This window comes from Formica exsecta, unplaced genomic scaffold (assembly GCF_003651465.1).
Source record: "Formica exsecta isolate Colony F162 unplaced genomic scaffold, ASM365146v1 scaffold245, whole genome shotgun sequence".
NCBI lineage: Eukaryota > Metazoa > Arthropoda > Insecta > Hymenoptera > Formicidae > Formica > Formica exsecta.
This window is the reverse complement of record NW_021849727.1, coordinates 778,225-803,368: the sequence shown is the minus strand read 5'-3', so window position 1 is coordinate 803,368 and position 25,144 is coordinate 778,225. Positions and strand designations below refer to the sequence as shown.

General features: G+C 34.2%; 3 protein-coding genes and 1 long non-coding RNA gene across 9 annotated transcripts in view; 3 read left to right on the top strand and 1 right to left on the bottom strand.

Moving 5' to 3' along the window:
- Positions 1 to 1,638: 1,638 nt before the first annotated feature.
- On the top strand, positions 1,639 to 7,630 carry LOC115236165 (adenosine receptor A2b-like). 2 transcript variants are annotated; one of them, XM_029808428.1, is made up of 5 exons: positions 1,639 to 4,040; positions 4,107 to 4,559; positions 5,524 to 5,735; positions 5,831 to 6,334; positions 7,141 to 7,630. In XM_029808428.1, the coding sequence occupies exons 2-5, from the start codon at positions 4,118 to 4,120 to the stop codon at positions 7,507 to 7,509; spliced, it is 1,527 nt and encodes a 508-aa protein (XP_029664288.1). In that variant the 5' UTR covers positions 1,639 to 4,040; positions 4,107 to 4,117; the 3' UTR covers positions 7,510 to 7,630. The 2 variants fall into 2 exon arrangements, with proteins under 2 accessions (XP_029664288.1, XP_029664287.1); XM_029808427.1 differs by having other exon boundaries at positions 5,825 to 6,334.
- Positions 7,631 to 9,806: 2,176 nt separating this feature from the next.
- On the top strand, positions 9,807 to 13,822 carry LOC115236163 (probable DNA replication complex GINS protein PSF2). Of its 3 annotated transcripts, none has more exons than XM_029808426.1 (5): positions 9,807 to 10,270; positions 10,386 to 10,494; positions 10,578 to 10,739; positions 10,855 to 10,908; positions 13,576 to 13,822. In XM_029808426.1, the coding sequence occupies exons 1-4, from the start codon at positions 10,026 to 10,028 to the stop codon at positions 10,897 to 10,899; spliced, it is 561 nt and encodes a 186-aa protein (XP_029664286.1). In that variant the 5' UTR covers positions 9,807 to 10,025; the 3' UTR covers positions 10,900 to 10,908; positions 13,576 to 13,822. The 3 variants fall into 3 exon arrangements, with proteins under 3 accessions (XP_029664286.1, XP_029664285.1, XP_029664284.1); XM_029808425.1 differs by lacking the exon at positions 13,576 to 13,822 and adding an exon at positions 12,323 to 12,920; XM_029808424.1 differs by lacking the exon at positions 13,576 to 13,822 and having other exon boundaries at positions 9,811 to 10,270; positions 10,855 to 11,491.
- Positions 11,167 to 25,144, bottom strand: part of LOC115236160 (TNF receptor-associated factor 4) — a 15,169-nt gene continuing 1,191 nt past the window's right edge. Inside the window, exons 2-7 of one of the 3 annotated variants that reach the window (XM_029808420.1) lie at positions 24,025 to 24,944; positions 14,337 to 14,441; positions 14,097 to 14,258; positions 13,612 to 13,929; positions 12,877 to 13,137; positions 11,167 to 12,653 (exon numbers count right to left, since the gene is read on the bottom strand). In XM_029808420.1, the coding sequence (XP_029664280.1) occupies positions 12,300 to 12,653; positions 12,877 to 13,137; positions 13,612 to 13,929; positions 14,097 to 14,258; positions 14,337 to 14,408 (1,167 nt within the window). In that variant the 5' untranslated portion in view covers positions 14,409 to 14,441; positions 24,025 to 24,944 and the 3' untranslated portion in view covers positions 11,167 to 12,299. Of the gene's footprint in view, positions 12,654 to 12,876; positions 13,138 to 13,611; positions 13,930 to 14,096; positions 14,259 to 14,336; positions 14,442 to 18,629; positions 18,886 to 24,024; positions 25,003 to 25,144 lie in introns of those variants that run through there. The other 2 variants (XM_029808419.1, XM_029808418.1) reach the window with 2 other exon arrangements.
- LOC115236164 lies at positions 19,210 to 22,369 on the top strand. Its single transcript, XR_003884145.1, has 3 exons — positions 19,210 to 19,973; positions 20,239 to 20,356; positions 20,449 to 22,369. It is a non-coding gene; the product is annotated as an uncharacterized LOC115236164 (long non-coding RNA).

Sequence of the window (25,144 nt, the reverse complement as noted above, 5' to 3'; positions counted from 1 at the left end):
GAAAGAGAGAGAGAAGACATGATATTGTACTTCAAATATTGTACTTCAAATATTGTACTTCAAATATTGTACTTCAAATATTGTACTTCAAATATTGTACTTCAAATATTGTACTTCAAATATTGTACTTCAAATATTGTACTTCAAATATTGTACTTCAAATATTGTACTTCAAATATTGTACTAGAGAGAGAGAAGACATGATATTGTACTTCAAATATTGTACTTCACATATCTATATGTACGTGTATTCGTGCGCTCGTATTGGTATGCATATACGAGAAACGTTTCGTTCACGAAAGAGAGAGTGACAAATGTGTAGACTAATTTATCCGGTTAACCTTGACATTTAATTCTACCCTTATATTTCTCCTCTCCTCTGTCATATCGATGTCTAATAATGTCGGGCGATATCAAATGTTCGGTTCGCGTCCCATCAAATGATATCTCGCGCTCCCGAACCATCATTACGCACACATGATTTGCTAATACTAATTACGGTCGATGACCGTCGTCTTTAACTGTTTTACACAGAAATAATTTTAGTTCACAAGGATCCTATGAAATCGAATGATAAATTACTTTTATATTCGACGATGCTCGAAAGATTACTATATTCTACATATTTTATATTAAGCTCTCGTCGCGCTTCTCTCTTTATCATCGATTGTCGAGAAATATCGCTCGCGATATCTGCAAAAAGAAATTAATATAATCTCTATACGTTTTTGATATTCGGAAATAATTTTACACACGGTATTAAAAAAGTATTATATCTTATAAGATATATAGCTATAGTTAAATTTCTTATATGAAATATGTTTGTTATGAGGCAGGATGAAAAGACTCGGACAAAAAATCAATTTTTTTATCTAATTGTAAGTATTTTGTTCTATTATAAACAACCCTGTTGATTTTCCTTGTTGTTATCTGTCGCTCAGGCTTTTATGCAAATACAATTGCATAGTCATAAGCAAGAGTAATGACTTTTTTGTATCGTTTTTTTAAATGGAATTTAAAGTTTATATATATATTTATATTTATATTTGATTATATATGGATCTTTTTTCCTGTGGGTATATTTATATCCTGTCTACACAAAGGGGACGTAAAAAGTATAACTATCTCTTTAACACAAAAAATATAAGAAAATAGCGTGTTATGTGTTAATTTGTACAATTTCACGTCACGCGCGGCCTGTAATAAAAATAAAGCATGCGGCTAGGAAACATGACACCGCGTAAACTTTGTGCATCTGTAGAGGATGGTTTTTAATTAGATCTTTTTAGATATCGCAACCGCGCGGGTGATCCGTGCGTCTTTATATTACTTTCTGACTTTTTCTCTCTCTCTTTTGTACGCGTCTTTCCTAGTAAAACATCTTTATCACTTCCGCAGTAAGTAAAGCTCGCGTTACTTTCCACGCGCTTTTTGTTCCTGCTTCGTTAAACTTCTGCTCGTTTAAACATATTTACGGACTTTACTTATATATGTAAGAGTGTTTGAGTGCACAACAATGTTTGAGTGCATTTATTTACGCGTGATATGTTTAAATACCATATCCCCATTCTCGATTCCAAATCGATCTACAAAATTAAAATTAATACACACGGTATTAAAAAAGTATTATATCTTATAAGATATATAGCTATAGTTAAATTTCTTATATGAAATATGTTTGTTATGAGGCAGGATGAAAAGACTCGGACAAAAAATCAATTTTTTTATCTAATTGTAAGTATTTTGTTCTATTATAAACAACCCTGTTGATTTTCCTTGTTGTTATCTGTCGCTCAGGCTTTTATGCAAATACAATTGCATAGTCATAAGCAAGAGTAATGACTTACGTCAGATATAGAATATTTTTTTTCGTGCAGACCATATTGTGCTGATTGTTACAAAGAACTATCAACATAGTTCACGTTTTTCTCTATATAACACTGAAGATATAATTAATCTTACTACCTAATAAACAAAGAAATGTTCGATTGCGCCCTACTCCTGCCTGTGATATTGCAGCCATTCATTTAGCATGCAGTTGTTTTAATCTCATCTTATTTTGATATCGCGCACGCGAATGTAATTTACATAAAGTATTAAGTGAGACATGAGAAGCAAGATCAAATGCAATTTTATACCAATAGTTTCACACGCACATTTCTATCAAGTATAGTTTTTATTTTGATTATAATCAAGTTATATGTGACATAGAATAGATTTGTTATTTTGCAATTTCGGAGACAAGGATAGCAGTAAAGAATATAGCTTCTAGAAGAATAAGAAGTAAAGTATAGAAGAAAACATTGGAAAATGCATTTGACACGAACATATCTGCTACAAGCGAGAAACTGATATTTAAGTTATGGCAGAACCCATGTTAAATTTGATAAACTTATCACATCTGTCCGCAGTATATCGATATTACACGACCACGTGGTTGAATGTAACATATGGAACGCGTCGAATAAGTCTTCCCTTGACGTTTTGATAACGAAGACGGAGAGAAAAACACGAGCAAGAGAACACGGGCTAGAGATTCCACCTCCACTTCCTCGTGTTTTCTATCACAAGAAACACCTCAGTCACACGCCACAGGGTTGCGAAGGCGGACGCGTTCGCTTCAGCTTTACGGTTCGCGTATTACGGAGAAAGAACATTGTGTGTATCGAATTAATTAATACCACGTATAAAAAAATATATATATATTGACCATAATATGATAGAATTTACATAAATATTTAGCCAATCGATCGACTCTCTTATCGAGAACTGGCAGATTTTACGCAGCAACTTTTCCCGCTCTTTTAATAATGTATACGAATGACGCGAGAAGAACGCAAATTAATATTGTAACAAAGATCGAATTCGCAATCGATAATAGAATTTTGGCACGCATGATTTCGAGATATGATTGGTGATAATACATTTTAATTCGTGTCTCTTCGTCTGCTTGGTGTAATACAGTTCTTATCGCTCTGAAAATCGAGCTACCGCGGGAAATAATGAATAATAAAAATAACACGTGATTGATCGTGAGAAGAAATGTGATGTAAAGCATGAATATGAAGACGACTTCCTCGCTTTGCTTCGTAGCGACATGATGGTGTATCTACAAATTCGCGTGACACAAAATACAGCTCCATTAGATGTTATCGCGCGGAAATCCATCTTACGCGCTCACGTAACTCGATTTCGCTGTTCTTCCTAAGTAAATGGACGGGAAGCACGACGTCCGTTAGCATATCACGCGAGACGAATAAGCGACCGATCGATCGCTCATCCATCTTTTCTGATGCGCGTGTAGATCACAAGAAATTATAAGGCCGAAAAAGAATTTAAGAATATTAATTATCAAAAATATTGGAAAGAGAGCTGCGAAAATTGACGAACCGTTCATAAAACAAGGAAAGGTGAACCACATATATACATATATAGTGATGTGCAGAAGTCACGTGTAAATTTCATGCATGGGATTGATAGCGCAACATTTCTATTTTTTCAAAGATCGATATTTATAGAGATAACTAAAATATTTTTTCGATGAGTAATCGCTGAAGAATCGTTAATTCTGGAACAAGCGCGTGAGTGATAAATTAACACCATCTTTTTTTTTTCTGGCGTTGATGATGAAATCTATGATTCTGAACGATTTCCATCGAGTGAACTAATTTTATATTCAACAAAAAATAGAATTTACAAATCTAAACATAAAAATAGTGTGTGTATGTGTTTGTAAATAACGAATAGAAATTTACGTATATATGTAAAGAAAATTATAAATACATACACATACAGTTATTCTTTCGACATAGATACAGCGAGCTAGCTTCAGAATACAACCGTCCGAGAGTTAAGAAAAGAAAGAAAATAATTATTATTAAATATCTAAGGGATATTAAAAATTCTCTTGAAGAAGCAATGACTATTGCTTGTCTTTCTCAAAAATATCGCGATGTCGCATTTATGAGTCAACATCACAATTGCACCGGTTGACTTTATATACCGCGTGATACTACAGTATCATGCTTCAAGATCGAAAGGTAACAACGAGAATCGTCCACCTGTATCCTCGACGACGCCAATAAAACCATCATTTTGTCCAACAGTGATAATTGCGATGGGATTCGCGTCAAATACAACTGACTCAATATTCGATTATTTGGATCATTTGAACCCAAGGAATGCGTCGTCGGTGGACGCAAAACTGAACCTGCCGTACACCGTCTGCGAGATTCTAGTGGCGATCTGTGCCGTCCTCGGCAACGGCCTGGTGATCATCGTATTCGGCAAAGAACGAAAGCTACGCAGACGTACCAATTATTATATCATCTCGCTAGCAGCGGCCGATCTTCTCGTCGGTCTGTTTGCAATCCCGTTCGCGATCCTCGCGAGCATCGGTCTACCGACGAATTTACATGCCTGCCTGTTCACCGTATCGGTCCTCATCGTTCTCTGCACCATCAGCATTTTTTGCTTGGTGGCAGTGTCCATTGATCGTTACTGGGCGATACTGCATCCAATGGGATATTCGCGCACTGTACGCACCAAAACTGCCATAGGTGAGGGACCACCCTTCCGTTCACAGCTCTAACGTTATTAATTTGATATCTGATATCGGACGCTCGTGTCATGAGAGTAATGGCAGACGATCCGAGGCATCGTTCTTCCACTCCCACGAGGAACGATAGAAACACGACCACGGCATAACGATTACGTAATTACGTGAATTGATTTCTTTTCGTTTTTTATTATAAAAAAAAAATTTATTTTCAAGTAATCAAGATTGCCGATATTTTGAATGAAATAAGTCATTGCTGACAAAAAAATATTATATTTATTTATAGATTATAGTTGTATCTAATATAATACACGAACAGAGAAAAATTATTTTTGATCTCTAAGTTTATTTTAAGTGACGTCAATAAAATCAATCCTAACTACTATATATATATATATATTCAAATACAATTTTTAATGTTTCATTGAACACATACATTTACAATGAAAGCGCGATGTGACAAATATGATTTTGGACCAATTCTAATAATAAGAATTATGGTTTAGACATCTATGTAATAGCTTAACCGTTCAATTACAGACTTGTTTAGTTAAGGATGAGTTACAAAGGAAGCTTTAAATTAGATCTTTAGATACGTTATTAACTAATACAGTGATGTTAATGAAAGAGACAAGAAGGCTTGATAGCTATATAGTATAGTACTCTAATCTCACTTTCTAAATTACATGTTCGGATGTAAGGATACAAATACGGCAAGCCAATAATTACACGACATTGTGCGTAATTTGTAATTCGTGCCATATCCGTTCTAAATTGCGTGACGTCACGTTCCGACGAATTCGTTTGTCAAACGTGAGCGCGGCATACGCGCACGCGCGCACGCACGTACGCACGCACGCGACGATGACGATGACGAGACATGTCTCAGTTCATTGATGACAAATAAACGAGAAAAAAATAAACCGATTAGCAAATGATTAACAGAAAAAAATGCTTGCTTTCAGGTATAATATGCGTATGTTGGATAGCGGGCACTTTAGTAGGGTTCCTGCCTTTGTTCGGATGGAATGCCGGCGAAACGAGCGATCACAGATGTATTTTCACGAAAGTTATGGATTACGACTACCTCGTGTTCCTATACTTTGCCACAATAATCTTTCCCGCCTTGCTAATTGCTGCGTTCTACGCCCATATATATCGGGTGATCGTAAAGCAGGTCAGTCACACAAAAGAGACTGAATGCCGACACGGCAAACAGCGATACGGGGAAATAGCTAAGAAGTGTAACGGGTACGACGGTTGTAGCTACAGCAAATCATCACGGTGGACTCCAGCGGAGGTGGTGCCTTTCGCCGTCTCGGAGGTCTACGTCTCGGCGGGAGCCATCAAACTACGGGGACGATGCTGCGTGTGCTCGGCGCGGCGCGCAAACGGGAGGTCAAGGCTACGCAGAATCTCTCGCGTATCGTCCTCTTCTTCATCGTCTGCTGGTTTCCTCTGTACACGATAAACTGCGTAAAGGCTTTCTGCCCCAAATGCGAGGTGAACGATCTCCTAATGAATTTCTGCATCATCCTCTCGCACATCAATTCGGTCGGCAATCCGCTTCTCTACGCCTATCATCTCAAGGATTTTCGCATCGCCCTCAAGAATTTCGTCTGGCGACTGCTTTTCCCGCACAGCGACGTCAAATCGAGCGTAATCAGCGTAATCAACGATCGCGGATCCCTCGTCGGTTCGCAGAGGCAGCTTCAGGCTCAGCGGCTTAGCGATTTTCCTCAGTCAAGGAGTCAAAGATCGAGTATGTTACGTCAGGTGCGTAAATCTGTCTATTCGACCGTATATTTAGTTGTATGTAAAGTGTGAAATAGGAAGAAAAATTCTCACTTTAGCATATCTTATTTTTTTAAACAAAGAAAATGAAAGAGAGAAAATTAATTTTTTTTATTTTAAACTTAAGGATATTTTAGATTTTAGATAAATATTAGATAATAAAGCAGCATTGGAGAGTATTTCTGTAGCACTGCATGTGAGTATGTATGTGAAATTATTTACTTTGATTAAAAGTTAAATTATTTTTTGTATAAATAAATGTTCTATATGTTTGAAATAACATGCATGCCACAATAGATGCGCTAGTATTTCGCGGTTAAAACATTGTCATAACTTATAATATAGCTCTCTAAAGAATAAACAACCGCAACTTAACATAAAACATACAACTTATTATTAGTATAAAACTATTACGTTTTTCCATCAAATTTAATGTACTATATATGTATGTAATGTATAATATGTATATAATTTATACAATTTATATTGTCTTAAAAATTATAACCCTTATGTTTTATAGTTGCAATAAATTTTAAAAGAGAAAAAATCTCTTATTTTAATTTATTAAAATATATTTTATACATGTGACTTCGAATATTAATGTACTTACATAAATAAAATATTCATATAAGATTGAGATTAATAGCAAAATAGATTCAAAACTCTCTACATTAACAAGTAATATAATCAGGATAATTAAATTACATAATTACATTCCACGTAACATTTACCTCATTCAATTCAACTTATGTTTCAATCTACAGTCTATCTCTATTGGACATTTGCAGGTACTTGACAATAAGAGGACAGGCAGCACACGTTCCGAAAGGCGCGTGTTATCTATGCAAGAAAAAGAGACACGTCAAAATGTTGTTGATAGCAACATCATGAACGAAATTACGGTCGCAATTAATAATTCTCCACCGTCGAATGAGCGATTGAGCGAGGAAGAGGTGGCCAGCGAGGGTGACGCGAGCGTCCGCGGGATCTCACCCTCGATGGAACTGCAAACGTATAAATCGCTATTGCCCCTCTTGCCCGCACAGGAAGACCGAATCGAGGAAACGCCGCCCGCATCGATTTTTATGATCGAGGTCGATGTGTTAAGTCACGCCGCTCCCCGATTATCTTCTGGTTCTAGAGAAATCTCGAGATAGAATTGATATAACAGACGAGGTAATCGAAAGATATAAAGTAAACTGTGAGATACTTGAAAGCTTTAAAAAGAGAGAGAGATGACAAAGGATAGGACCTTTCCGTTTTTTATTTTTGTCACCATTAATCTTTTTATCAAATTATTTTATTATTATCATTTTCTATTTTAATCATTGTTTCACTAAAAGTGCCATATGTTATATATGTAAGTTTACATTAAAATAAATTATGTTTAAATAAAATAACAGTGATACTCGGTCTACACCTAAACAAAGTGATAAATGTGATACATCTATAATTTTTTAAATCATGTATTGTAAATAAAAAATTAAAATAAACTAGAATAGATATTTAAAAATTTATGAAAATATCATCTTAGGATGTGTTCTAGAATGTTTGATTATCTTAGAGCAAGGATGATAATGTATCGTGCGCGGAATTCACAAAGCATTGCAGAATTAATAGATATACTGAGAAGAACAATATACTTAATATTGTACAAAATAGAACAATATGCGTGTGATTATGATATTTATTCATGTCTACATATTCTCGAAGTAGAAAACTTTACACGATGTTTGTACAATATTTGCGTATTATATTGTTTGCATAACTAGATTATCATGCAATTTCTCTTTTTTTTTCTCTTGCACTTTCACATCTTCTATAAAAATATTTAGTTTATAGGCACATTTGGTGAACGTGGTGATATTAACAATTTTTTAAAACTTGTGTGTATGTGATAATAAAAATATCGAGATATAAAAAATTATTCTTAGTTGTTTTGGTTATTAAAAAATAATAAATTGGCAAAATATATTTTGAAATCCGAATAGATAACAAAACTTGACACCAAATTTTATTCGAGAGAGGCATAATTAAAATTTTATAAAGATAAGCGATTTAATTAAATTTTTTGGTATAGAAAAAATTGTTTTAGTTCTTAATGAGTTTTGTTCTGTCCATTAAATACGTTTGTGTTCTCAAGAGCTTTAAATATACATTTTTTTTAGCAGTCTTTTGTCGTTAATAAAAATTGCAATTTAATTAAGTAATTAATAGGTCCATCTATTGATCTGTATGCTCAGTAAGATCTCTATGAGAACATTTCTATGGTAAGTCGTACGTTCCATTAAATTTTGAAATGCATCATCATCTATACTATATCAATAATGTATGTGTGATAAAACGTATGTGAGATCCTAATACATATAGGCACATTGTGTATTGCAAGATCGCAAATAAAATCGATGTCATAAAATCTTCACATGTATAATCTACATATATGTTGTTCGATATTTATTGTTACATCCCGAATTCTTATAACTTATTAATTCATACGACTATTTTTCGCGATGAAAATGCGAAATATAATAATAATAATATATGTATTACACATTGCTCTCGACAACGGAACGTAGAAGTGGGATATTTATTTGTTACGCTCACCGTATGAATATTAATGAGATATTAGGAGAATATATTTCGTAAAGAGATATGCTAGAAGTAATGCAGATCACGAGTATTAATTTTGTGTCTTTAAATATCCTCGAAAATTCGCGTTGAGTTTGTAGGAGAATGTATTTCGCGCGGTAATGGCGTTCACAAGCGGGGTAATGTGTCTAAAGCGCTCGAAAATTCATTTCTGAATTACTAGGAGAATATATTTCGCGAAGAGGTATGCGCTACTCGGCGCAAGAGGTAGAGAGAACTGGATCCGTAAGAGAGCGTGACCGATGGCTAATATATACTTCGTGCTGATTGGTTGGATGGGTGGGCCATAAATGCACTCCATTTTTAACGGCCGCGCGATTCAACCAATCAGTGCGAAATACTTTACGTATATATTAGCCATCGGTCACGCCCTCCCACGAATCCAATCCCCACCACCTCTTGCGCGAACTTCTTCGCATACCTCTTCGCGAAATATATTCTCCTAGTAATTCGGAAACGAATTTTCGAGCGTTTTAAGACACATTACCGCTCGTGAACTGCATTATACTACACGACTTCTTCGCAAAATATATTCTCCTATTAACTCAGACGAATTTTCGAGCGTATTGAAAGACACGTATTACTGATTGTGAACTGCATATTACCTACCTCTTTGTAAAATATATTTTCCTAATATCTCATTTACATTCGATGAACGTAATATATGGGTATCCCCACTCCTACGTTCACCTCCCTAGAAATAAATAAAAAGAAAAAAAGGAAATAAATAAAAAAAATAAAGAAATAAAGAAATAAATAAAATTAATAAGGAAAATATATAATAAATAAGGAAATAAATAAAATAAATAAAATTCTGGGTAATTTTCTGTGCAGACCGCAGACGCCCGATGCTGCCATGTAAAACCATCTTTATGGAGGGAAATTCATAAAGAAAGAAGAAAGAGTCCAGAACGATTCAACAGGTTAGAATCGACCGGAACATATTGGAGAACGTCAAACGAAATGGTTCTAAACATATAGACAGCAAAAAGATGATTAAAGTGAATTAAAGTTTTAACGAAACATGGATCCGAGTAACGCAGAGTTCCTTGGCGAGAAGCAATTGGTCAACATAGTGCCGAATTTCAATTTGGACATGATTTATCTGATCTCGGGCTCAGTTGGACCGTTTCGCGCCGGTCTACCTGTCAAAGTGCCAATTTGGCTTGCTGTATGTCTCAAACAGAAACAGAAGTGTCGTATAATTGGCCAAGAATGGATGGATATCGAAAGTCTAAGTGAGAGGAAGGAGATGGAAAAGATGTCCAAGTATGTGAACAATTTCCCAAAATTCGTTGCTTACTGATATCAAATTTTTCTGTTGATCAATAATCTTATGCTTTTGACGTTGACTCATTTATTTATGAAAAATTTTATCCATTAGGTTGTTTACGGAGATGCCGAGTAATCATTATATAGATGAGAGTCAAATCTTACTAAACGTGGCAAACGATGATATACCTGATGCAGATTGTATAAGGACATCTGTAAAGGTAGATAAAGCTGACTAAATACAATAAGCATCTGCACAGAGAATGAAAATTTAGATAAAAAATCATAATTTGCATTGCTGTAGGACATATGGGATATAAGAATGTCTAAATTGCGGACATCTGTTGATGCTTTTGTGAAGAGTGAAGGAGTGCATGCAAGACTGGATCATCTTACTGCGATGGAAATTAATAGTATACGTCCATTGCTGCCACATTCATTAGATCAAATGTTACGGATACAATCTGTAAGTAGATTTTTTATTTATTAGCTTTATTAGTGTTATATATGACATTATTGACATAATAATTATATCATAATATTGTCATTTCAAATAATAATTTTATTTTTATTTTTTGCAGGCAAATACAGGAGAAACTAATTCCCAATACAGTGGAAGTATGTAACAGGAAAAAGTAAATATGAAATTATTTAATAATACCATTATTATATTGTCAGTAGAAATGTGAATATTTTTAGAATTTTTACACTTTATTGATTTACAATTAAAAAATCTTATTTATTTCATATATTTTATCATGTCATGAAAAAGTTCTCTTTGGATATATACTGTTCGATATTTGAAATCAACCATATGTTCTTCCCTTGAATCCTTTATATATACATATATTGAATTTACATATAAAAATAAGAAAATATTTTGCAGATGAATATTATATAACAAGTTTATTAACCGATTTACTTTTAAGTCATTACATATGTTTACTATAGCATATCTCGATCACATTTCTCATTATCACTATATATAAGAAGTGCATATTTACATTGGTCAATCTATCTCAATTACTTTAATTCATTGTCCATTATTGTATGGCATTCCACACTTATATTTACATTTTTTAAACTTATAGTACATACAAAGTTTCTTAATAATCTTTGATTTTTGTTCCCTAAGAATAACTCAGTCGCGATTATAAGGCCACTCGAAAAATCGAAGATTTTCGCTCACTCATTAAATATTTTAAAAATGTGAAAAAAGATATAATCTTATAAATATAAATACGACAGATCATTAGGAAGATAGCAAATATAATCGCAAGCTATCATAGAATAATGATAAAGCTAATAACATATATTAACCTTTCGTCTGCGGATGCCAGGTTACTTATGTAATCCATATTTTCAAAATGTTTTAAAAAATTCGTGAAAAAAAAAGAATTAAATATACATTTAGCTGGAAACAAATATTTTGTGTGCATTATCCAAAAATATCAATTTTTATTTTAAAAATATATTTTTTGTTTTGTCATATACAAGTGTAGTGTATATATATATATAAAATTTTAATCTGGGATATGCACGTACAAAACAAATTTTGTTATGAGTCAAAATAAACCCAGCCTCCATCGTGCACGCGGCTTTCACGCTCGCATCCATTCTGTCCGAGAGTTAACATTTAGTATACTTAAATTATACAACACAGAAAGTGATTATACAGTAATAAATTTAAAAAATGAAAGAAAAAATTAAGAAATCGAGAAAGTAAATACATTTTGATGCATCGTGTTTGGCAGTGTCAATAAGTTATTAATTCTATATTTATATCAGCAATATTTGTAGTAATATGTCTAAACAAACGAAACAAAATTGTCATGACGTAGATAGGCGGCACAATTCCCGCCTATATTTGCGTTTTCATTCGAGGGTTTAATTTGCATTATTGCCACATAATTTAAAGCAATATAAGTACTGTATGCCTTGCTCAAGCGAGTACTCGGAAATATCACATTGAAGTTCGTAATCATAAACGTAATGGTTTAGTAGAATCATCGTGTTTACGCATTTTTTAAACCGCTACGATTTTACTAGGATCCACTTTAACTCGAATAAACATGGTGTCATCTTTGACGAAGTGTCGCTTCTTCACCATCTCATGGGACACGAACCTTGGGAAGCCAAAACCGAGAGAATCTGGCTCGCGACTTGGCCGTTGAAAGTTCTTCCACGTCGGGTCAGGTATGAAACTTTCCACAATGTTGCAGGCCTTCTCCGCAATGACTGTCTGATCGAACATCGTGAATGATACGCTGTGCGAGAACGGCCATCGTAGAAGCGCGTCGTACTCACCGGGCAGGATTTTTATATATATCGAGATGTGGCTGCCTTCTCCGGTCCCGTTTCCGTTTAAAAAAATCGAGGCCTGTACGATCGAAAAGTTCTTTTAGTAAACTGACACTCGATATATTTTGTAATTTCCTAGTCTTAGCTATAAACAATACACAAACGCGCGAAAGACATTTATTAAGACTAAAAAAAGTTCATAAAATGAACAAATTAAAAATCTCTATGTTATTTTAAAGATTTTAAATCGTGGAAAATAATGAATAGGTATATAATGATTGTTTATATAATATTCCACATACTTGTAATTTATATCCATATTGACTAGTATAAAAAGGTGGACTAACAAGCTCCATTCCTTCCTTCGCTTTCGCTTCTGACATCTTTGTGGCATAGTCCGTAATCTTCCATATAAGTGTGCCCGTATAATTCAATGATAGTTTACTGATCGCTGACTTTAGACTGGTTATTTGATGTTGCTGCTTCGTTACGAGACTACACATGAGACTTAGATGCATTTTTGCGGATTCTTCTAGATGTTTATCAAGCGAAAATCTATTTCCCTATAAAAAACAAAATTTTTAATATCAATATATAAATTTAATCATATTTTGACTACAAACTAACGATTAATAATCGATAATTATTTTTTAACTGATAGTAGTTGATTAACATTTATTAATTGATTGAATAAATCACAATTATATACAACACTTCTTTTACTCGATTCTTTTTGTAATTAAAAACAATCGGTTAATGCCTCAGATTAATTTCATGGGGATTAAAAATTTTAATTATATAATTATTAATTAATTTTTTAATCATAATCATTAAAATCAATAAATTTATTAAATTTTAGTCCCACTCTGATGCATATAAATATGTAAAAAGATAAAAGATAATTGAAATTTTTGTAAATTAATCTTATTCTAAATACTTAACATTCTATTTTGCAGAAATAAACCTGTTTAAATTCATTTTGATTTACTTATCTTTTATAGAGCGGATATAAGCTGTAATATGAGAAAAAATGGTACCTTGAAGCGACAACCGGCGTCCTTGAATGTACAGGAAAGTAGATGCGTGGTGCAATGATCCTTTAAGTGAACCTCGAGATCCTCTCGAGGAAGCACCGCGGTTTCGCAACGATGAGGGCATGCAACAGGGAATCGACCGCATTTCGTGTGATGAGCGCCAAGCGTATCGAAAACGAATTCTTTGTTACAGTAACGACAAGCGACCAATCTTTTGGCACATTCTCCTAACTTGTGCTGTCCGAGGTGTCGCCTTTGCACCTTCATTCCGCATTTGTTTTCACAATATAGAGGTTCATAGCCGCATGTTCCCGTGTGTTTCTGAAAATATTTTGTTTTTTTTTTTTACTGTTTGAAACTAATGATTTTTTAAGATAAGAGTAACACAGTTTTTAAGAAACTGCTGAATGGAATATCCATATTTCACATAAAGAAGATAATTAAATAAATTAGTAGGAAATTAATATTGCTCGATAAAATTATTGTACCTCTAAAGTATGTCCAGTAAACTCTTTGGCACAAAAGTCGCAACGAGCCCTACGCTGGGCGCAGGTATATTTCAAATGGTCTTCCATAAGTACACGAGGAATCATCGCCCCACATTTATTGCCACATGGAACCGCATCATGTTTACATGTATTCAAGTGCGCCTGATAAAAGCGAGATTTAAATTTGTCTATCTGTCAAAATTTTTTTCTAATATTAAATTCTGTTTTGAATAATCTTACCTTTAGCTTCCTTAATTCATCGGACCATTTGCAGCCATCCTTGTGATGTATGCAGTATACGACTGAACCCATTATTGCCTTTTCGGCCTCCGTGTCTTGGAAGGTCTGAAAAAGACCAAATGAAATATATTATTTGCTTTTGTTTCTTTATCCTTTGTAAAGATCTTGAAACTGTCGGCGAGTATGCCATAACTCGAATTATAAACACCGGATTATCAATTGATCAAAATTTGTAAAATTGAGAAGTGCATAACTTTATTGTCTTGCGTATTCGTACAAATTGCTGTAAATCATGCATTATTACAAATTATCATCAATAATATATATTGTTCATATTTAATGATTTAAAAATGATATCGTTCAAATTACATGAATTGTTTGAATTTGAAACTCAAATATTTTTTTACTTTAAATCGTTTAAATCGACCGTTCAATTCGTTCAAACCTATGTCTGACCTAATTGTCAATAATTATTCCCGAACACGCCATTATATTGTTCGCCTATTCTTGAAAATAGCAAAGCAGGGTATGGCACTGTGGGAGATGCAGCCACATGCTGAGAACTACGTGGGTGGTGCGCAATCTAAGAATACTTTGTATCTATTGTCGGGACATCATCTATTGACTTAACCGACTGCACTATTTGATAATTATTCTAATGACACAATAATTTATATATTAATATGTATGTCGTTATGAATTTATGCATTTTCATATTTCTCCTGCATTCGATCTATTCGCCCAACTTGTTTCCTTGAAATTGGTCAGGAAAGGAAATCATGACACTAACATTTATATACTGTCGTACACAAATGCATCCGGCTTCTAAATACGTGTGCGAGCACGTTCGGAGATGCTCGCAAGCAGAAACTTGCACGACCGGCAAGGTCGAGGAACTTAACGCAACCAGCTAGTCGTTAGCAGCGAGATATAAATAACAGAAAAGAAATGAAAGAGACGAACCTGTCTTCTTCCTCCAGATTGCTTTTGAAAAAAGTCGAAATATATAAAGATATGGAAACATATATACACACATATATATATAATACACAAACGCGAAAGATCGTGATAAAATTATTAATAATAATAATAAATAAATTCAGGAATTTCTGTATTACGTAAGTTCTCTTTTTGAATAAAAGAAAACATTTCAAGTTATATTAGATTCCCAGTATTAGAATAGCTAGGCAATACGACAAACAGACATATTACGGTAAAATAACAGACGATAACAATCGATCTTCATACGTTCCACTTATTCTTTGCACCTTGCAGCATGTTGAATGTTCAATCTTCAACGCTCAATAATGCTGTCATCGGTCGATATGATTTTTTCTTTCTTTTTAGCTCTGACGAATCAAATACGATATAATCAAACTCTATGGTATAGTGACAGATAAATGTTGTTATAATATTAATGATTAATTCATATTGCTTTTTCAGGTTGCATAGTATTTGACATTATTTCATATTATTCAGTTTTAAGTTTTACATTAAAGAAATTACGAACTCGAGTATTTATATCTATGTGTATTAGTTTGATTATAAACACTCTCCGATTATTTATCAAAATGTCTTTAATACGGCTCGACTTGATAATGATGCAAATGGCTATGAATTATAATAGATATAATCTTTTTTTTTTCTCGTCCAGACTTGGAGACAGGATATTCCAACGAATTCTGCTATTGCGAATTCGCGCTCTATCCGGACGTTCTCTTTTCGAATTTTAACGTATGGCCTTGACAAATAGTTGAAAATTAACATACGACGCGACGTGTGTGCGTTGATCCCACCGCCTCCTCATTCTCAAAAACGGTCGAATCTAATCGAACAATATCATAGCGGGGCAACAAAGACGAATTGTTTTAACCATTCAAAGTGCGTTGAGAAAGATTACGAGACACGTAAAAAAAAAATTTTGTGATACAGCACATTTTCTTGTGAGAGAAAATATTTAAGAAACGAATAATTTTTTTATTTTTTTCCTGATTCTGTTATCAATTTTTTTTTATTCCGGTTATGAATTTGTTCTTTTTCTTAAATTATATATCTAAATAACTTTTAATGTTTAATTTTATGTAGGAAAATATAGTGATGACATGCAAGAATTTTTAAATGTGAATAATTGAAATGAACAATTTATATAATAAATAATAAAAATATTTTGTGTGTGATTCCCATTCAAAAAAATATTAGTTCTCTCTTTCTCTCTAAGGAAAAGTTCTTTGTATATCCACCGTCCGAGTTAGATAGCAAAGTTTTTCGAATAGATTCCTGCTCTAATAATTTATATAAATTCGTTTCATGATAAAGTTTACGAGATGATTCATATTTTTCCGAAAAATCTTTTTCAGCCGTACATGTAAAACTATTCTAAAAAAGGTATCGTGTGTAAATTGAACACACAGAATAAAAGATACGTCCATTTATATCGTACGAAAGATAACGATTGTCCATGTCGTTTTAACGACAAAAATTCTGAGATAAAATGCGGGTACTTTAGTATTGAACGCGGAACGAACGAATCAAGTTCCCGCATTATCTCCCTTCGTAGCGGGTTGCCGCAGAGCGTAACGTTCTCGTTCACGAACGGCACCGAGCATGGAGAAGTTTATGTCATGGAATGCGCGACGATGGAACAATGCACGATGAAAAAAAACGCACGTACATAGAGCCGCGCCGCTTCCGGCGCGTAGCCCAACCGGAGAATGCTGTCGTGGGAAAAGAGAGAGAAAGAGAAAGAGAGAGAGAGAGAGAGAGAGGCGGGCAAAGAAGCCGAGTTTTTATAATATTACACACAATAATTACTTGCATGCACACTCGTAACCATTTTGCGTTTTCTCGCATTCCCGGATAGCGCAAACAACAGAGGAACCATGGAAGGTCGCGCGTGACTTGCTTTTACTTGGACTCGAAATTCGCATGTGCAGTTGAATAAAGTATACATATATAATTCCGAGCCGATACAGCAGGTATGATGCATTAATTTGGGAATCCTCATTGGGATGAAATAAATATGAGATCTTTCCTCTCTTCTTTATCTTCGCTAAACTACTTCTTAATAACTTCTTATTATAAATTTGCTTATTTACATTATTCATTTTTATATATTAATGAAAAAAGTGCTTTGATTAGAATTCAATAAAAATTTATAAATTTTTAACGTGGCTTTCTTCCAGGAAAAGTAGATATTTTAAGAATTATGATTTTGGGTTTGATGTAATGACATCATACTGCTGACATCAATCAAAATTAATCAAAATTATCAAAAATGTCATCTAAATATCTGAGAACATAAAAGCAGAGAAAAAAATTATTGCATTAAAATTAATTATTTATTCATTTTTTTATACGAACAAGAATTAAAATGCAAAATTCAAGCTTTAAAAGACTATATTTTGTTTTATATTTTGTTAAGGATTAATGCTGTATTTGCTAATATCAGTTAACTCCGAAAATTTAATTACTTCTTTATTGTTTGTGTCACACAATTCGAAATTCGAAAATTGCATTAAATAAACTATATCATATAATATATTCGTATTATATGATTAAATATTTCGCATCAATTGCCGATTCGTATCGGCGAAATGATAATACGAGCACGTGCGAATCGGGGAAGAAATGCGCAATAAGAGAGGTGAAGTCGAATGACTTCGGAAGCGGTCGAGGCCATCTGTTACGCTCGATTCCCACGCTTCCGTTGCCGCCGACGAGCCTTACAGCTAGCATTTTATTCCAGTGAGACGGCACCGGACATGCTCACGCACGAAATTCCACGAATCATATGGACGCGAGGAAGGGCCAAGTGCCAAGTGTCTTGTCGAGTTCGCACAGCATCTAGCGACATATTGAAATGCGAGTCGACTGTCAAGACAAACCGTTTGCGTGTGGAATTCTTGCGCACGCATCTCGGAGTCAAGAGTTCTTCTCAATGGGATCGCGATAAATTTATCGCCGTCGAAAATCATGTCGATATCGAAATCACCGTTTCCGATGCTGTATTGAAATATTTCGTTTTTCTTTCGCTCGTGACTTGCTATTGACATCAGAATGACGACCGGGAAAACGGAATTTTATATAACGGAATAACGGACGAATGTTACGTGTGATTATTATTATTGTTGCGTTATTAAAGTCAGCTATTTCAAATTATATATAAGAAAACGAAAATATGAATTATATATTATTACGTTAAAAATACTAGCTTTGCATTAAAAAATTAAATTAAAAGTCAAGGAAAATGGGAAAAAAAAACGGGACAAAAAGAGAAAAACAAATATATCTAACCTCGTCAGTAATTATAGGCGCTTTGTCCATCGTGTCGTTGATCGGGCTGGGCGGTGACGTGGGGCTAGCACTGGGACTTACGTGAAAAACCTTGGATTCTTTCACGGGTCTTTGGGGTGACACCCTCGCTGGGAAACTCAGAGTTTTGGTCCACTGCGAAAGACCGCGCACCATCTTCAAAGTTAAATGCACTAATGTCACTCGCGTAAAAATAAAAACCGAGATGTCTCGATTCACAAATATGAATTTTGTGGATCAGGAGAGGCAGATTTGCTACTATGTTCCTTCTTCTTATCGCGTGTTTACAAATTCAAATATCTTTTTTTTTTGCGATTGTTTCCTAAAATTCGCTCGTGACTTGCTATTGACATCAGAATGACGACCGGGAAAACGGAATTTTATATAACGGAATAACGGACGAATGTTACGTGTGATTATTATTATTGTTGCGTTATTAAAGTCAGCTATTTCAAATTATATATAAGAAAACGAAAATATGAATTATATATTATTACGTTAAAAATACTAGCTTTGCATTAAAAAATTAAATTAAAAGTCAAGGAAAATGGGAAAAAAAAACGGGACAAAAAGAGAAAAACAAATATATCTAACCTCGTCAGTAATTATAGGCGCTTTGTCCATCGTGTCGTTGATCGGGCTGGGCGGTGACGTGGGGCTAGCACTGGGACTTACGTGAAAAACCTTGGATTCTTTCACGGGTCTTTGGGGTGACACCCTCGCTGGGAAACTCAGAGTTTTGGTCCACTGCGAAAGACCGCGCACCATCTTCAAAGTTAAATGCACTAATGTCACTCGCGTAAAAATAAAAACCGAGATGTCTCGATTCACAAATATGAATTTTGTGGATCAGGAGAGGCAGATTTGTTACTATGTTCCTTCTTCTTATCGCGTGTTTACAAATTCAAATATCTTTTTTTTTTTGCGATTGTTTCCTAAAAAAAAAGTTTTGTAATTTTTTTTAGGAGCCGTTTCGAGCACAGTCTTATAACTCGAGCCAAATTTTCGCATCCGTGATAATCGAAGCTGCCGAATTATACATGGCATCCGATCATCGAAGAATCTGACAAACTGTACTTTAAATCAGAAGCACTTCCCGAGAGATCAACACGCAGGCTGCGACAGGCTGCGAGCTGCGACTAGTTCTGCAGTTCCTCTGGACCGAGCATCATGGTGTCGATGGGAACGATGACGATGATAGTAGTGGTGGTGGTTATACTGATGGTGGAGGAGGAAGAGGAAGAGACGGCGAAGAAGGAGAAAAAGGGGAAAGAATCGGTCGCGAGCCATGAGAGCCATTGGAACGACCGGGAGAAACTCCGTGAGGTAAAGAATGGTCCACAACGTGACACGAATGTAATTTTCATTAATGAAGTTTTTCATTATATCTTACAATCAGTTGTTATATCCCATAACTCAATAAAATTTTTCGCGAAAAGAAACGGGATATCAAATGACGAAATCGATTACGAGTAAGCGATTTATTTTCTAAATTAAAATTTAATGTAATTCACAGATATATATTCACACAGTTATGTCAATATTGATGTAAATTTTAATTTAATCTAATTTAATTTATTTTATTTTTTAGCTGGTTTATCTCTGCAGAGGTGTAAAAAGATAACGAGTCAAGATTAAGATATTGGTAAATCTTTAATCTTTAAACCATAATCTTCTCTCGCAAGAATAAACTTTCATTTTAGAACAAGGTAACTGAGAAGATAGTATAGATAAAAGAAAGACAGGTCATTAATGAAAGAATATATGCATGTAAAATAAATTTTTTTTTTTTTCTTTTTAGAAGAGCGATTTAGACGAACAATTTGGACTCTGCAAAGCGTGCATCTATATGTATTAACGTTTGCATAATTTTCACGATTTGCAATGATTTTCTATGATATATCAGTCAAGAAACTAATCAGCGTTTGTAAAAACATATATACACGAAGAAATTGTACGACAAAACTCGATTTCGTCTCTCGACTTCGGTACGTCTTTTTTGGAGAAACAAGGAATTTATCGATGGTCCGATCAAGAAAAGAGAGACACGTGTTGCCAAGTGCAAGTTTATAGAGTAGTATAAGGAGAAGGGGAATAACGACATTGCCGGAACTACATATATGCCGCGATATGCCCATGCATTCAACTGTGCGCAGACTAGAGATCTAACCACGGCCTTCTTCGACCTTCCCCCCACCGATGATCGGTTACAGGATATCTCTCGAATCGGCTCTCTTGGCCGGTCACCGGCCACATTATTCTAAATCTTGATATATTCCAATAGTCGCAAAAACGATTTACCGCGTATCGTGTCATGCCTCGAAGCCGAATCGTTGAATGAGCGAATAAATATCTAGGCATATTAATCACTTATTGAATGTTCACTATCGCCGCTCATTAAATCACTTCAGCTTTAAATCGTAATAGATGTTGCTGCAATTATTCTGTCGTTTAATATTTTTGATCGTTTAACCTTCTATTGATCCTAAATTGTTTATTGAGGATTTAAAAGTTTTAAATTTCTTAATACAAACAAAAGGAAAGTTAAATAAAATGAATGATAAATATGTATTTTTATGTATTAAAGTCTAGGAGAAAAAACGTAAAAGAATGGAAATGTTTTTGTATCGGAGCTTCAAAATTTCGATAGTTGATAAAAATGATAGATATATAAATAAAAATTTATATAAAAAAATTTATAAAAAAATTTTAATGTTGAAATAAATATATATATATAAATAATTATATATATATAATATGTTTATTGAACAATATTATTCAATCGATCATTCATCGATGCGTCTGTACTTTACGTCGCATGCATCTGCCCTCAATCGCGAAGCTAAAGGTGGCATATGAAGTTGCCATATGCGCGAGCAATCTCCGAGATTCTCCACGCGATCGGATAAATTTTCTTTTCAAGAAGTAGGGATTTTCGTCGAGTCCACACACGTTCTACATTACAGACGGAGCGCTGTTGAGGGGACAAAGGAGGGTTTTTCGAAGCGTGCTGGCGATACAAGGAGCACCTGGCAAGATGATGGGAGGGATCGAGCGTATATGCGGAGGAAGGATAGGACGGAACACTGTTCGGAGAATAATATTGGGAAGTATGCAGCTGTCACATACAGCAGCTGCAAACTTTTCGCTGTCTCTCTCTCTCTCATTCCCACCCTCTTTCGTACTCCCTCTCTTTTTCCCTCTCCTCCCTCTCTTCTTCACCTTTTCTCTTTCCATTTATCTATCTATCTCTTTTTCTCTCGTTAATCGGCAACCTTTCTTTTGTGCCTTCTGCCTCACGGCTGTGCGCTATCTAATTTCTGTCTTGGCATACTGATTCCTTTACAAATTTTTATAGTACTTAATCATAGTAAATTTTGCATAATTAGAATTTCGTCAATATATGTGAAAAATTTGATTTCTTTTTATATTTCTTCTTCATCAAATTTGTTAATAACTACTCCAATGTACGATTTTCTGTAAGAATCAATGCAAATATAAAAGTAAAATAATTTTTAAATCCATCAGAGAAATATGCTCAGATTTTCAGCAAATACTTTTGTTAGAGAAGAAAACAATAATCTACAAAATTTTTATGTGTGCGTGTGTTTGATGATTTTGATATATGACTCATATCTAATAATTTCCAAATTTTAATTATGTATTATCTCTTTAAGAAATCAACTACTACTACCATCATCGCAAAAAAAAAAAAAAAAAAACATTCTTGCTTCTTTCCAAGGCGAAATCTGTCTGCATTTGGTTCGTATCAGCTGCCTCTTGTACATGTATATATTATACATATAAAACTCTGAATTTCCTGCCCTGCTCTACATCTGCTCTTCTGGCACGTTTGTAATGGTCATTCGATATATGTACTTCTAGATATAATAGCTTAGAAAAACATAAAGCGATATTATTTTTATCAATTGTTTATTCTATATTATTTTATTCTTCATATATTACGTGCAAATTCATAATATATATCTTATTAACGTAATGACAGATCTTGTTCTTATTTCAATGTGTATATTATATTCAGACAAGTCTGATTTTTTGGATTAATTGACTATCACTTAAATACAAAACAATAATACATATAATCAATTTATTTAAAGAAGAGAAGATAATTTTCTTTTATCATCTCTAAGCTTTTCATTAGAAATATATATAACTTGCAATAGATTTAAAATAATTATATTTTCTTTCAAGTAAAGCAAAGTATTTATAAACTAATGTTTCGTTTTGTATTTGCATTTGGACTTCTGCGGTCACTTACGATTACTTATGCTTGTGTAATCGACGTAAGTATAGTTAGTGTGGAAGCGCAATGAAAGACTGGTGTCGCAAAGTGACTAAGTGAAAGGAGAGTTTCGCAGCACTTTGAATACTAGACAGTGAATACTAGTGGTGGATTCCTCACGGTAATGTCGAAAAAGAGAGAGAGAGAGAGAGAAAGATTTGATATATTATCCATTTATCTTAGATTTTGAATTGAATTAATTTTTTTCCAGTTTATTTTTTCTATGTTAAAATTAATTGAGAATATATAAGATGAAAGAAAATAGTATTGAATGTAAAAAAATATCGTATCAACGCAATATCAGTGATTTTAAGATAAATGATATTCTTGCACAAGAAGCGTATTGTATAAACTTTATTATTTTTTTTTCTTATTTCCCGATTTCATTTAAGATCGTTAATTATTAACCAGGCACTTGTTAATTATTAACCAAGCACTTGTAAAGCTAAAAAAAAAATTAAAACTGCTATGCCGAAAACGCAGCTGTCAGCTGTTAACCCTGTTCTAAAATGCACCGAGCCAGACAGCAGCAGCTGCGTTGAACCACGGCATATTGCCGCCCAATTTGATCGGTATGGAATGATCATTCTTCCGCTCTTATTATAATACGCCACATGCATATATATATGTACTGTCGGATGCATGAATGATACCCGTTCTAGGCAGAGACAATGTTTTTCGAAATAACCGATAGCTTTTTTGATTGATTGATATTTTCAACCGATTAATTTTTCTTTCAATTAATCAATATTTAATTTTTTTTTTACTCAACATCGCCAAACTAATTTTTTAAATAAATTATTATGAGCTGTAATCCTATATAATATATATATATATATTAAGTATTAACGCATGGGACATTATTTCTCTATACACGTTACTGTATAGCCGACACACAGATAAGGGAAAATAAAAAATAAAATCAACTTTATAGAGAGAAAGAGAGAAAGAGAGAGATAGAGAGAGAGAGAATAAATAATTTTGTTTACAAATACCATCGTTAATTGATATATAATTTTATATGCTTTCTACACATAAAATTGTCAAGTAATTACATTGATAGCGAGAGCTTACCGTTTGAGATATCCGGTTGACATCATAAGTCGACGTTGATACATTCGGTTGTCTGCATCAAGAAACCAAAAGCAGGCATGCTGAATGAGGAACGATCCTTTTTAATAATGTCCAATGTCAACAAATCGCAATTATTATATCGCAAATCGGCAAGCGTTATCATAGATCTTTCGCGAAGTTTTAGTTGTCGATATAAATACCACGGACTTGTGTTCTCGTTTCGATTACGTTTGATTAAAAACAACGTTTATCTTATATTTGTCGTTTTCTAAATTAAAAACTTGTTTTTATTCTAATCTTATCTCTCCAACTTATATCTTTGAAACTCTTTTTGCACTAATATCTCTCAGATGTAAAATATTTAAAATGATGTAATCGTAAAATATATTCGCTCTTTCGGATAGTAGAAGCGGCAGGTTCAATATCACGTGACTATTGTATTGAGAGCTGTGTATTTTTACGAAATGCTCGCGAACATTGCAAACATTTCCGAGAGTATCCCGAGGCATTTACGGGGGAATGATATCGCGCGTCGCCGATGCTCCTCCCGTTTAGAGTTCGTCGAACTTAGTCTGTATCGCGAACGGGCGGATGGATCTCTTTCTTCGGCGTCTTCTACGATATTCAAACGCCGCTTATCGAAACTGCCAAGTCAACTCGATTCACGACTGTAGTCAACGACAGCGTAACGTTGACTGCACAACCGCGGGCGGTCGTGGTCGTATTGCCAAGAATAAGCATGTAGTATGGTGAAAGATCATGGCCCCACTACGTATGCTATATAGGCGAACTAAAGTCCCTTAGAATATTATACTTAACAGCAGAGCATACACGGCTGTGACGCGTGTACGCCGTATGTAGTTGGTTAAGAAGGCAGGTGGCGGTAGACAGGTGAACGTGTTGGCGGAACATAGGAAGTGCTGAGAAATGCCAGAGATAGAGAAGCGATATAAAAAAGATAGTATATTACATGTAGTAATGACTCAATAATATTATAGAAAGTAAAAAAATGAAAATTTGTCAAATATTTACGAATAGAATTATGAAAAAAGCGCATGTGATGCAAAAAATGCATACATCCCCCCCCCCCTATAGTAATTACAAAAAAGAAAAACCTTCC

Excerpts from the sequence above, each read along its gene's own strand:
- LOC115236165 (XM_029808427.1), top strand. The coding sequence starts at position 4,118 with ATGGGATTCGCGTCAAATACAACTGACTCAATATTCGATTATTTGGAT. Across the intron at positions 5,736-5,824 it reads ATCGGGTGATCGTAAAGCAG|CTACAGCAAATCATCACGGT; the intron begins GTCAGTCACACA and ends CGACGGTTGTAG. Across the intron at positions 6,335-7,140 it reads GATCGAGTATGTTACGTCAG|GTACTTGACAATAAGAGGAC; the intron begins GTGCGTAAATCT and ends GGACATTTGCAG.
- LOC115236163 (XM_029808426.1), top strand. The coding sequence starts at position 10,026 with ATGGATCCGAGTAACGCAGAGTTCCTTGGCGAGAAGCAATTGGTCAAC. Across the intron at positions 10,495-10,577 it reads GTATAAGGACATCTGTAAAG|GACATATGGGATATAAGAAT; the intron begins GTAGATAAAGCT and ends GCATTGCTGTAG. Across the intron at positions 10,740-10,854 it reads AAATGTTACGGATACAATCT|GCAAATACAGGAGAAACTAA; the intron begins GTAAGTAGATTT and ends TATTTTTTGCAG.